Genomic DNA, 14422 nt, shown 5'->3' with positions numbered 1-14422 from the left:
AGGATTCTTTTTTAAAAATTAATTAAATCTTTTTTTTTCAGAATTATATGAATAACAATTTAAAATATGACTACCAATAAAAATTAAAACTGTTAATAGGTACTTCTCATATATATATGTGTGTGTGTATATATATATATATAATCACAATATTGAAGAACTTTTAGCTGAAAATTACATTTTTTTATGTTGAAAGATATATAGAATGCAGATGCATTTTGTACTTGAAGGTGTATTTTTTTATAGTTCTCATCTTTAGGTCTAGTTTTAGTTGAAGAAAGATTTTTTTTTTAATCTTCCTGAATCACATATTTATTTCTTAAGGACATACAAGTATTCTTGTCTTTCCTAGTTCCAGGTAAAATTATTGTTTCCTTTCACATTCTGTTTTCAAAGTATTCTAGTCAGTGTGTTCTACTTGTCTGTAGTAACAGCCTCAAAATATTGGTGGCTTACAATAACAAAAGTTTATTTCTTTTTTTTATTTGTTTTTAACAGAAGTTTATTTCTTACTTATTATTTCTCATTATGTTGCATTTTGGTTGTAGATTAGTGAGACTTCATGTTTTTTCTTCTTTCTGGGATTCTGGATGAAGGTCATGCTTTTTGTACCTGAGGGAAAGTAGCATTGGCAGAATACATTGGTTGAATGTAACATATGTTGCTTCCAAAACAGGTCAACTGACCAGTCTTGATATTAAGCGTCAGGGAAGCACAGTTTTTTCATAGGATATGGAGTGACTTTTGGGGAACAAATTTATGTGTAAAACACAAAATAAAAAAAATATCAGATAATAGTCACATCTGGTTATCTGATATTGGCTTTTCAGCGTGTTACCTACCTATTCTTTAATATAAATTTCTTCCCATCTCCATGTTTCCATCCTGTTGTGAGTATAATAATAGGTTTGCAGGAGAACATCTCTTCTTGAAAAACTTACTTACATACTCCCTTGAGAGCCATTGATTTAGATGATTTCTGGTTGTCTCAGTTGTTTTTTGTTTGTTTTGTGATTGCTACTTTAAAAGTAAAAACTGACTTTTTTCTAAATTTTTGTGAAACTTTTTTATGTATAAGTAAATTCTTTTTAAAGAAAAAAGTTAATTCCAACTTTTTTTGCAGAACTCGTGTCTTTGTTTTTTCCACCCTCCTCTAAAGTTTGTCCGTACATTTAGTGTTGTAGGATAGACACAGCGTGTGTCTCTCTCCTGTCCTCAGTGCCTTTCCTTTCAGGCAGATCGTCCCTAGCCTTTCTTCTTCTTTTTGAGGTCAGATGCAGTTTCTCACCGGGCTTCCCAGGTGGTGCCAATAGTCCAGAATCTGTCTTCCAGTGTAGGAGATAAGAGAGACGGGGGTTCAATCCCTGGATCATGAAGATCTGTGAGTAGGAAATGGCAATCCATTACAATATTCTTGCTTGGAAAATTCCAGAGACAGAGTGAGCCTGGCTCCCGGGTCACAAATAGTCAGACACAACTGAGCATGCAAGCGTGCAATAGCTCATACTTACTCTTTCTAGTACACTAGACAGTCCTTCACTTTCATCAGCAAATCCCCGAATCTGCTCATTGAGGATGGTTTTGCAGTTCAATTTCAAATGATACAAATGTTGTGACTTACACCATTACAACTTTAGGGCCTAAACTCTCCATTGGACCTGCCATGTCACCAGTCTCTCCTTTATCCCAGGACAGTTCCCTCTGCCATGTCCCTGATGAGCTATTTCAGACATTGACCACTTGTCTCATCCCCTTTCTCAGCCACTCTTTTCAGCTGCTGCATTTGCCTTGTGTTCATCAAGGAAGATCTTCTTTGCCTTTCTGCCTCCCAACTTATCTGTGTCTGTCATTCTGATTTACTTTATTCCAGTTACAGGGAAAAGTGACCACTGTGCTGTGGAAGACTACCCTTTATTGTTCTCGACTCTATCTTCTGCTGCAGTTAAAGACCAAACTACGTCTGCGTCCTCTCTCATGTCTCATTAGTGTGCTTTCTTTACTTCCTCTTCATCCTCACTTTATAAATTTCTGTGTCTTACCTATCCTAAATTCAGTAAATCAGATAAACCTTTCCTTGACTCTCTTTCTAGTTGTTCTGGAAACCTGGAAAAATACACATTTGACATGGCCTTTGTCATAAAAGCTTTATCCCTTGGTTTTTGTGTCAGTTCTTTTGGAATTCCCTTACCCCTTAACATCCCCTCTCCTCCTCCACACCACCTGCCTGCTTGCTTTTCTTGGATTCTTTTCTTTTTTAGAATGTAGGTTTGTATCTTTAGTCCAGTGTTCATTGAACTTTCTACTCTCATGATTTCACATGTAACATGTTGTGTTGTTAGTCACTCAGTCGTGCCCAGTTCTTTGCAACCTCATGGACTGTAGCCTGCCAGGCTCCTCTGTCTATGGAATTTTCCAGGCAAGAATACTGCAGTGGGTAGCCATTCCCTTCTCCAGGGGATCTTCCCAACCCAGGGATTGAACCCAGGTCTTCATTGCAGGCAGAGTCTTTACCATCTGATCCACCAGGGAAGCCCCAACACGGGTTTCCCATTGTGAGTGGGACACATTGGAAATGTCCTGTGGACGAGATTACCAAGTATGAGAGAGAGTGATTTTTATATGTATCAGTATAATCATTGTCAATATATCCTCCAAACAGCTGTCCAAGCCATCTCCAATGTAGATCTATCTGTTACTCCCTGGCTGAAGCATGCTTGATGTTCAGGCCCTCTGTGATCTGTCCCTTGCCTAGATTACTAACTGCATTGCTCCCCACTGTGCACCACAGCCTTCGTGTGCAGCATTACTGCTTCAGTTCAGTTCAGTCGCTCAGTCGTGTCCGACTCTTTGCGACCCCATGAATCGCAGCACGCCAGGCTGCCCTGTCCATCACTAACTCCCGGAGTTCACTCAAACTCACGTCCATCGAGTCGGTGATACCATCCAACTATCTCATTCTCTGTTGTCCCGTTTTCCTCCTGCCCCCAATCCCTCCCAGCATCAGAGTCTCTTCCAGTGTTTCAGCTTTAGCATCATTCCTTCCAAAGAACACCCAGGACGGATCTCCTTCAGAATAGACTGGTTGGATCTCCTTGCAGTCCAGGGGACTCTCAAGAGTCTTATCCAACACCACAGTTCAAAAGCATCAATTCTTCGGCGCTCAGCTTTCTTCACAGTCCAACTTTCATATCCGTACATGACCATTGGAAATACCATAGCCTTGACTAGATGGACCTTTGTTGGCAAAGTAATGTCTCTGCTTTTGAATATGCTATCCAGGTTGGTTATAACTTTCCTTCCAAAGAGTAAGTGTCTTTTAATTTCATGACTGCAGTCACCATCTGCAGTGATTTTGGAGCCCCCAAAAATAAAGTCTGACACTGTTTCCACTGTTTCCCCATCTATTTCCCATGAAGTGATGGGACCAGATGCCATGATCTTCATTTTCTGAATGTTGAGCTTTAAGCCAAGTTTTTCACTCTCCACTTTCACTTTCATCAAGAGGCTTTTTAGTTCCTCTTCACTTTCTGCCATAAGGGTGGTGTCATCTGCGTATCTGAAGTTATTGATATTTCTCCCGGCAATCTTGATTCCCGCTTGTGCTTCTTCCAGCCCAGCGTTTCTCATGATGTACTCTGCATAGAAGTTAAATAAGCAGGGTGACCATTATTGCTTATAATTCTCCAAATATGCTGTCCTTGTCCCCATCTCTGTATTGTCTTACAGAATCCCTAAACCTAAAGTCAAAAGTTTGCCACACTTTGTGTTGTTAGAACTTACCCTTTAAAACTCGATTGGGGTTAACCATTTCCTGATATGTTTTCCTTTTCCTGTCTTTATGTGTAAAATCCTTAGAGCAGTGCTTATCATATAAATAATGCTATAAGCATGTTGGCTCTAAATGTTTTACCATACTCATATTTTGATTTCACTTTTGGGTTCATTTTCTCTAACATCAGCAGATCCTAGCAATGCCTGAATTGATATATAGTATTGCTATACAGTATTCCGTCAAGTTGCTTACATTGCATTTCAGTTATCCTCTTATAAGGCAGTTCTGAGTTTGTGAACTTGAAGATCTTATGGGTTTTCTTGTACTTAGGATCATTTCTTTGGCATATGAGTTGCATAACTGAAACTGGAGTGCAAGTAATTTTTATGACTGTTGTATATACAGTCATATGTTTGTACAAAAAGATCAGTTTTTATGTCTGATAATGTACCATTTTTTCTGCAGTCTTATTAATCACATTGAGTACTTCTCCCACTAATTTAACTCATGATTTGCAATCCATCTTTTTTTGATCTTGATTTGTGATTTTTTTAAGTCCCTGAAAGTCATTTTTTCATACATAATAGTTCTTCGCCATTGCTGTGTGAATAACAACTGCAAAATTAAAAAAAATATTTTCTTCTGTATTGTTTCTTTCCCATTTTGATGCTTATTTGATACATCAGAGCCTTCATAAAATTTTTGTTTTTGATCTCTTGTTAATGAGACTGAAATATCTTTTGTTCCCAACCTATCTGAAGAAGATGGTATACTTTGCTCATTACCAACACGTTATATTTGCTTACTTATTATTCTTTCTGGAAAGATGTATCATTTATATGTATATTCTACAGATGACCCTTGAACAAGTTTTAAACTGCATAGGTCCACTTGGATTTTTTTAAAAAATACTATACTACATCGATCTGCAGTTGGTTGAATACAAGGATGTGTACCTTTTGGTTTTGGAGGAACTGTGGATGTGGAGCACCGACCAAAAGTTATACCCAGATCTTTTTACTTTGCATAGGGTGGGCACCCCAACCCCTGTGTTGTTCAAGGGTTAACTTTAGTTTCCCTTGGCAGCACTATTTCATCAGTATATATTTCTGGATAATTAAATAGCAGTAAACAAAATGATCTAAGTATAAGATAATGATACCTTACATGTGACAATATAACCGAATTCCTGCTTACCTTGACAATAGGTTTGTGTTCAGTTCAGTTCAGTCGCTCAGTCGTGTCCGACTCTTTGTGACCCCATGAACCACGGCACGCCAGACCTCCCTGTCTATCACCAACTCCCGGAGTTCACCCAAACTCATGTCCATTGAGTCAGTGATGCCATCCAGCCATCTCATCCTCTGTCGTCCCCTTCTTCTCCTGACCTCAATCTTTCCCAACATCAGGGTCTTTTTAACTGAGTCAGCTCTTCGCATCAGGTGGCCAAAGTATTGGAGTTTTAGCTTCAACATCAGTCCTTCCAATGAACACCCAAGACTGATCTCTTTTAGGATGGACTGGTTGGATCTCCTTGCAGTCCAAGGGACTGTCAAGAGTCTTCTCCAACACCACAGTTCAAAAGCATCAATTCTTCAGTGCTCAGCTTTTTTTATAGTCCAACTCTCACATCCATACATGACTACTGGAAAAACCATGGCCTTGACTAGATGAGGTTTGTTAATACCTGTTAATACATTCAGGAATTTCTTTCTTTCTTTTTTTTTTTTAATTTTGGGAAAGGGATTGGCCTTAATAGAAATTTCTTATAAACTAAGTTGACAGGGTATTTATTTTTTGATTCAGGCAGTTCTCATGAAAGTTGCTCAAAGAAAAAGAATCTTCCTTGATACCTTTTCAGGCACATTTACCTTGCTACTGATTTCTGCACCAGTCATGAAAATGACTCTGTGCATTTAATGATGCAGTTTCCTCTACTTGTGGCCTTCGTTTCCTCTGACAAGCACTCATATATTCCTTGAAATCTAGCTGAAGTTATTATTTTATGTATAATTTATTTTACTTATGTGGCTTAGTTCCTCATATCTCTGAAATGGGGATAATAGTATCTACCTCAGAGTTGCAGTCAGAATCAATTACTTAGATACCCCAAATTATTTAGCTCTTGGCGCCTGATTAGTACTCAGTGAATGTTAGCTGTTGCTGCTCTTACTGTTCATTGTTTATGTGTCAGACTCCATTAAACTATGAGTTCCTAGAAGACCAAACTGAGTTTTTTTTAATGGATAAATAGCTAGGATATTTAAGAAGAAACTTCATGTTAAATAAACAAACAGTTCATTGCTCAGTCTGCATCATTAATTTAATATTTTTCATTAGTGTTTTAAAATACAATTAAATACTTCACATTGAATCTTTTAAAATATTTCAGAATGAAGATTTACTAAATGAAATAAAACAACTTAAAGAGGAACTAAAGAAAAAAGATGAAAAAATCCAACTATTAGAACATCAGCTTGTAAGTATTATAGTGTGGTATGTAAAGTGAAGCCTTTTCAAACTGGGCAATATATATATGTTTTTTATAAAACTAGCCAGAATTGAAATTATACTTTATTTTTTGGCTTTAAAATTGCGCTATTACATTGTTTTTAGGCTGTATGCAGTCTATAAAAGTATGTGGTTTAACTTTCAGTCTAAATAATTTTTCAGAGTGAAAAACTCAATCCATTTTCAGTTGCGTCTGTTTTGGAGATTTGAAATACACCAACTTACCTTCATGTTACTGAGGAATGAAACTGGGTATTTAGTCTTAGAAATCTGAGTGGCTGTCTTGTTAGAAGAAGGTTATTCTAAAAAAATATTTCCCCATAGATGATGTTCTGTGATTTCTTAGAGCCATATGATTCTTTATAATTTTATAATTGTTACAATGTCAAATATTAGTTCCATATGAAAGCTGTATGTGCTATGTGTTGAATTTAATTAAATTTAGTTTGTAATAATAAAAGACCAGGATAACAAGAACGTAATGGCATAACAACCATAGTAGGCCAAAGCTTTCTTGGAAGTTAAAAACTTATATTGGCCAAGCAAAGTAATTCGGCAATATGAAATAGTAATTTCACTCAGAATATAAAATATCAAACATACTGAGCTCTGAGCCACTGGGGTCAAATCAGAGATCCAGCTTATGAATAAATAGTAAGGATAGGTGGATCAGATATTATGATTAAGGGTATCAGAGGATGTAATGAACCTGAAAAAAAAATAACCCAATAGTGCAAATTGAGGGCCTACCAAATATAAAATTAAGAAGGACAAGAGTTAGAGTAGTTTTTGTATTTCAAAACTAAAGACAGAGAACAAGATGATGGAGGAGTAGGTGGATGTGGAGTACATCTCTCTCCATGGATACATCAGGAATACACATTCAGAAACAGAAGTGCATGCAGAACACCAGCTGAGAATGGACAGAAGTAGCTGACAAGAGGAAAAGAACATACAGAACCACGCAAAACTTTGTAGGACAAAGGAACTAGGGGAAAAAGCAGAAGCGTTAGGACTGGACCTGCCCTTGGCGGGTGGGGGAAGTGAAACAGAGACCAGATCCCCACATCGGGGCAATTGTCTGAGTCGGAGGAGAAACATATAAGGCTGAGAGTGAAACAGCTGATCTGTGGCAGCCTAAATGGAATGAGAATCAGATCTTGCCAGAGCTGTACATACCTCAGACAGGGACTCAGGTTCCCTGGAAGGCGCAGTGGCTGGGAGCTGGAGTTTAGGGATTGTGAAGCAATCCCAGGGCAAGGGCTGCTGTTGACTGCAGAGAGTTGAATTGAGGGGATGTGAGGGAGGAGATTGTGGTGGGAAATGCCTGTGGAGGAAATCCAGGCAGCCATGGAAGCAAGGCGATTCTGCTGAGTCACGCATAGGGGATGGAGCCATCACCATAGCCCCTCTCTCCCCACAAGCCAGCATTGGCAGCTGAACAGTAGAGAGACTGGCCCATCAAATGCCTGATGCACTGAACTACAGAGCAAGACCCCACCCAGGGTGCCCCTTGAAGTGCCTGATGTGCCGATCTACAAACTAGGACCCCAGCCAAGGGGACCCCTCTATGTCCCTGACCCATGGAACAACAGAGAAGGACCTCAGGCAAGGGAGCCCTCGAAGTGCCTGAATGAGTGGAGCTATGGAGAAAGACTGCCCAAAGAGGCCTTCTGATTGCCAGCTACAAGAGGCTCGAAAAAAGACTCTGATAGCAGTTGAGGCAGTCTGTGTCCCTGTATGCTTGGTACCATCAGAGTCCCCACAAGCCAAGCAGCTGCGCCACCTTCATGCTCAACTGTCACTGGGGCAGAACTGCCACAGGAAAGAAAAGGCTTGCATTTATGCACGCAGGGTCTCTTTGCTAGTGTCCAGCTCTTTGCGACCCTGTAGACCGTGGCCTTCCAGGCTTCTTTCTCAGGGAGAGGGGTTCTCCAGGCAAGATTACTGGAGCGTATTGGCCAATACTGGTTGCCATACCCTTTTAGAGCACTCTATTTCCTGCTGCCCTAGCCACCAACTCCTCTGAATACCTGGTGCTGCCAGAACCTCTGCCACCCAAGCAGCTGGACCACCTCCACACCTGGCCCTCACAGGGGCAAACCCAAGTCCTCCAGGGCAGCCTCAGGAGCAAACCCCAGTGGACGACCCTTATCCAGAGGTGGAAATAAAACAATTGAAACCCAGGGGCAGTATGGCTAAGGAAGAAGATCCAAAACCTTCCGACTAGCTGTACAAGCTGCAGAGTAAATCCACATGATCAACTGTGTCTATGGAATATATAAAAGGTCATTGAGAGCTCCCACAAAAGGAAACGCACTAGTTCTGATAGCTGTGGACATTGGAAGCAAGAATACATAGGAGTAGGACCAGATTAGAATCTGAGCTGCCCCCACAGCAGGTCTAGAGATCAGCACAGTGTTGGAGGGCATCCTAGGGAGGTGAGGTGGACTGTGACTCCCAGCGAGGGAAAGGACTCTGACAGCAGTGACTCAAGAAAAATGTTTATTTTTCTTATGTTTTGACTTGTCCTGTAGATTCTTTTGGATTGTTTTTCTTTTTTGTTCCTCTCTTTCCCTCTCCATTGTAGTTATTGATTTTATTGGCACTATGAAATCCAATTAAGCTTTTGAGCTTTTTTTTTCCTCACTTTTTTTATTATTGTTATAAACCTCTGCCTCTTTGTTGTTTGGGCTTTTGCAGTTCTGTGGTGGTTTCCCTTTTTTTTTTTTTTTCTTTTTTTAATTTTAATTTTTTAAACCTATTATTTTTTTACATTTATTCCTTTGTTTACTTTTCCTACTGTTCTTTTCCCCTTGCAGTCAATCTTTAAAACATATATAAATCTTCATCTACCTCTGTTTAACTTTGCGATCTATTCTTTCTTTCCTTTGCTCTCAACATATTTGTTAGTTTTATTTTCATTGCTTTATTCCCCACTTGGCACCTTGCTTTAGTTTTGTTTTCCAGTTTGTACTTTAGTTAGTTTGGTTCTTAACTGGTTAATATAATTTTTGATTTCCTTTGTTTGCCGGGTCAGTCTACTGTACTTTATTTTTGTTGGACTGTTCTGACTTTGCTCATGGGTTATATGTATATGTGTATATTCTATTATTTTAATTATTATTTGCCTGATTTTGTAACTGCCATTTGTCTGGGGTTCATCTTTGGTTTCTCGTTTTTGGATATTTGTTCTAATCTCACTTAATACCATAACAAACCACTTTGGAATCCTCATTCCTGACCAGAGATCAAGCCCTGAGCCTTTGGAGTGGGAGTACTGACTCCAAGACCCTAGACTACCAGAGAACTAACCCTAGGAAGTATCAAATAGTGAGAACTCACACAAAGGAAACCACTTGAATACAAGACCCAGCATCACCCAACCACCAGTAGCACCCTGTACAGGACTCCTCATCTAAACAACAAACAAAACAAAAATACAAACCCAATCACCAGCAGACAGGATTACCACCTCACTCAACCTTGCCCATCAGAGGAAAAGCAAACAAAAACTCAGCACAAATCTCACCGTATATGAAGCTTACAGAAACTACTGGACCAAATTTAGGAGGGCAGAAACCAAAAGGAAGAAAGAATTCAACCTTGAAGCCTCAGAAAAGGAGACTTCAAACACAATAAGTTAAAAACAAAATAATGAAAAGGCATAGAAATCAATTAACAAATGAAGTAATAAACTAGAAACAGAGAAGTCCAAATAAATGAAGAGGAAATAGGCAAACTACCTGGAAAAGAATTCAGAATAATGATAATAAAGATGATAAAAAACCTTGAAAATAAAATGGAGAAAATGCAAGAATCAATTAACAAAGACCTAGAAGAACGAAAGAATAAACATACAGAGACAACAACACAGTTACTGAAATTAAAAATACTCTAGAAGGAATCAACAGCAGAATATCTGAAGCAGAAGAACGACTCAGTGAGCTGGAAGATAAAATGGTGGAAATAACTTCTGAATAGCAAAATAAAGTAAAAAGAATGAAAAGAACTGAGGATAGTCTCAGAGACCTCTGGGACAGTATCAAATGCATCAACATTTGAATTATAGGGATCCCAGAAGAAGAGGAGGAAAAGAAAGGGTATGAGAAAATTTTTGAAGAGATTATAGTTGAAAATTTTCCCAACATGGAAAAGGAAATAGTCATTCAAGTCTAAGAGGTACAGAGTCCCACACAGGATAAACCGAAGGAGAAACACACCAAGACACATACTAGTCAAGCTGACAAGGATTAAACACAAAGAAAGAATATTAAAAGCAGCAAGGGAGAAGTAACAAGTAACATACAAGGGAAACCCCATATGCTTAACAGCTGATCTTTCAGCAGAAACTCTGCAGGTCAGAAGGGAATGGCAGGATATATTTAAAGTACTGAAAGGGAAAAATCTGCAGCGAAGATTACTGTACCCGGCAAGAATCTCATTCAGAATTGATGGAGAAATACAAAGCTTTTCAGACAGGCAAAAGTTAAGAGAATTCAGTACCACCAAACCAGCTTTACAACAAATATTAAAGGGATATATATAGTCAAGAAATACAAGAGAAGAAAAATGATCTCCAAAATCAACCCCAAATAATTAAGAAAATGGCAATAGGAACATATATATTGATAATTACTTTAAATGTAAATTGATTAAATACTCCAACCAAAAGACACAGACTGGCTGATTGGACACAAAAACAAGACCCAAATAAATGCTGTCTACAAGAAACTCAAAAGTGAGAGGATGGAAAAATATATTCCATGCAAATGGGAAGCAAAAGAAAACGAGTAGGAATCCTCATATCAGATATGCTGCTGCTGCTGCTAAGTCGCTTCAGTTGTGTCCAACTCTGTGCGACCCCAGAGACGGCAGCCCACCAGGCTTCCCCATCCCTGGGATTCTCTAGGCAAGAACACTGGAGTGGGTTGCCATTTCCTTCTCCAATGCGTGAAAGTGAAGTCACTCAGTTGTGTCCGACTCTTAGCAATCCCATGGACTGCAGCCCACCAGCCTCCTCCATCCATGGGATTTTCCAGGCAAGAGTACTGGAGTGGGGTGCCATTGCCATATCAGATATAATAGACCTTAAAATAAAGAGTATTACAAGAGATATGGAAGGACACTACATAATGATCATGGGACTAATCTTAAGAGGAAGATATAACAATTGTAATATCTGTGCATCCAACATAGGAGCACCTCCATACATAAGACAAATACTAACAGACATAAAAGGTGAAATTGATGATAACATAATAATAGTAGGAGACTTTAACACCCCAGTCACACAAATGGACAGATCATCAAAACAGAAAATTAATAAGGAAACAATGACACATTAGATGAGATGGATCTCATTGATATCTTCAAGACGTTCCATCCAAATGCAGAAGAATACACCTTCTTCTCAAGTGTACATGGAACATTTTCCATGGTAGACCACATCTTGGGTCACAAATCAAACCTCAGAAAATTTAAGAAGATTGAAATCGAATCAAGCATCTTCTCCGACAACAGCACTATGAGCCTAGATATTAATTACAAGAAAAAAACTGCAAGAAATGCAAAGACATGGAGATTAAACAACATGTTTCTAAATAACCAATAGGTTACTGAGGAAATCAAATGGGAAATGAAAAAATTTCTAGAAACAAATGCAAATGAAAACATGACAACTCAAAACCTATGGTATGCAACCAAAGCAGTTCTAAGAGGGAAGTTTATAGCAATACAGTCCTACCTCAAGAAACAAGAAAAACATCAAATAGACAATCTAACTTTACACCTAATAAAACTGGAAAAAGAAGAACAAAAAACCCACAAAATTAGTGGAAAGAAAGAAATCGTAAAGACCCGAGCAGAAATAAATGAAAAAGAAATGAAAGAAACAATAATAAAGATTAATAAAACTAAAAGGTGATTTTTTTAGAAGATAAACAGAATTGACAGGCCTTTAGCCAGACTCATCAAGAAAAAAAGAAAAATGCAACAAAATTAGAAACAAAAAAGGAGAGGTTATAACAGACAGTGCAGAAATACAAAGGATTATGAGACTATTAACAACTATATGGCAATAAAATGGATAACCTGGAAGAAATGGACAGATTCTTAGAAAAGTTCAATCTTCCAAGACTGAACCAGGAAGAAATAGAAATTATGAACAACCCAATTACAAGCACTGAAAATTGAAGCTGTGATTAAAAAAAATCTTCCAGAAAACAAAAGCCCAGGACCAGATGGCTTCAAAGGAGAATTCTATCAAACATTTAGAGAAGAGCTAATGCCTATCCTTCTAAAACTCTTTCAAAAAATTGCAAACTAATTCTACGAGGCCACCATCACCCTGATACCAAAACCAGACAAAGACAACACAAAAAAAGAAAACTACAGGCCAATATCACTGATGAAAGTGAAAGAAAGTGAAGTCGCTCGGTTGTGTCTGACTCTTTGCGACCCCATGGACTGTAGTCTACCACACTCCTCTATCCATGGGATTTTCCAGGCAGGGGTACTGGAGTGGGTTGCCATTTCCTTCTCCAGATGATCTTCCTGACCCAGGGATCAAACCCAGGTCTCCCACATTGTAGGCAGATGCTTTACCGTCTGAGCCACCAGGGAACTCATCACTGATGAACATAGATGCAAAAATCCTCAACAAAATTTTAGCAAACAGATTATAGCAACACATCAAAAAGCTCATACATCATGAATAAGTTGGGTTTATTCCAGGAATGCAATGATTCAATATATGCAAATCAATCAGTGCAATACACCATATTAACAAATTGAAAGATAAAACCATATGATAATCTCAGTAGATGCAGGAAAAGCCTTTGACAAAATTCAGCACCCATTTATGAATAAAACTCTTCAAAAAATGGGCATAGAAGGAACTTAATAAAGGCCACATATGATAAGCCTACAGCAAACATTATTCTCAATGATGAAAAACTGAAAGCATTCCCCCTAAGATCAGGAACAAGACAAGGGTGTCCACTTTAACTACTATTATTCAACATAATTCTGGAGGTCCTACCTACAGCAATCAGAGAAGAAAAAGAAAGGAATCCGGATCGGAAAAGAAGTAAAGCTCTCACTGTTTGCAGATAATGTGATACTGTATATAGAAAACCCTAAAGATAGTATCAGAAAATTACTGGCACTAATCACTGAATTTAGCAGAGTTGCAGGATACAAAATCAGTACACAGAAATCACTTGCATGTCTATATACTAACAATGAAAAATCAAAAAGAGAAATTAAGAAATCAATCTCATTCACCATTGCAACAAAAAGAATTAAATATCTGGGAATAAACTTACCTAAGGAGACAAAGGAACTGTACACAGAAAATTATAAGACACTAATGAAAGAAATCAAAGACAACATAAACAGATGGAGGGATATTCCATGTTCCTGGGTAGGAAGAATCAATATTGTGAAAATGACTATACTACCAAATGCAGTCTACAGATTCAGTGCGATCTCTATCAAATCACTAGTGGTATTTTTCACAGAACTACAACAAAAAATTTCACACTTCATATGGAAATTCAAAAGACCCTGAATAGCCAAAGGACTCAGGGTCTGAGTCCTTAGCTGGAGGACTCACCCTTCCTGACTTCAGATTATACTACAAAGCTACAGTCATCAAGACAGTATGGTACTGGCACAAAAACAGAAATATAGACCAATGGAACAAGATGGAAAGCCCAGAAATAAACCCATGCACCTATGGGTATGTTATTTTTGACAAAGTAGGCAAGAATATACAATGGGGCAAAGACAGCCTCTTTAATAAATGGTGCTGGGAAAATTGGACAGCTACATGTAAAAGCATGAAATTAGAACACTTCCTAACACTATACACAAAGATAAATTCAAAATGGATTAAAAACCTAAATGTAAAACCAGAAACTATAAAACTCTTAGAGGAAAGTATAGGCACAACACTAATGACATAAATCAAAGCAAGATCCTCTATGACCCACCTCCTAGAGTAATGGAAATAAAAACAAAAGTAAACAAGTGGGACCTGATTAAACTTAAAAGCTTTTGCACAGCAAAGGAAACTGTAAGCAAGGTGAAAGGACAACCCTCTGAATGGGAGAAAATAATAGCAAATGAGACAAC

General features: G+C 38.2%; 1 protein-coding gene across 14 annotated transcripts in view; it reads left to right on the top strand.

Annotated features, from left to right (window-relative positions):
- CCSER2 (coiled-coil serine rich protein 2) overlaps positions 1-14422 on the top strand; it is a 155971-nt gene that overhangs the window by 106096 nt on the left and 35453 nt on the right. For all 14 annotated transcript variants that reach the window (XR_015156584.1, XR_015156583.1, XR_015156581.1 and 11 more), the window contains one exon: positions 6165-6251. Coding sequence is in view for 8 of the 14 variants with exons in the window: in XM_086381188.1 (XP_086237314.1) it covers positions 6165-6251 (87 nt within the window). In the remaining 6 variants the exon portion in view is untranslated. The remainder of the gene's footprint in view (positions 1-6164; positions 6252-14422) is intronic.

The sequence above is a fragment of the Bos grunniens genome, chromosome 28 (genome assembly GCF_055505025.1).
Source record: "Bos grunniens cultivar Pamir isolate PY7600 chromosome 28, Bosgru_T2T1.0, whole genome shotgun sequence".
NCBI classification, from domain to species: domain Eukaryota; kingdom Metazoa; phylum Chordata; class Mammalia; order Artiodactyla; family Bovidae; genus Bos; species Bos grunniens.
This window is presented reverse-complemented; position numbering and strand designations above follow the sequence as displayed.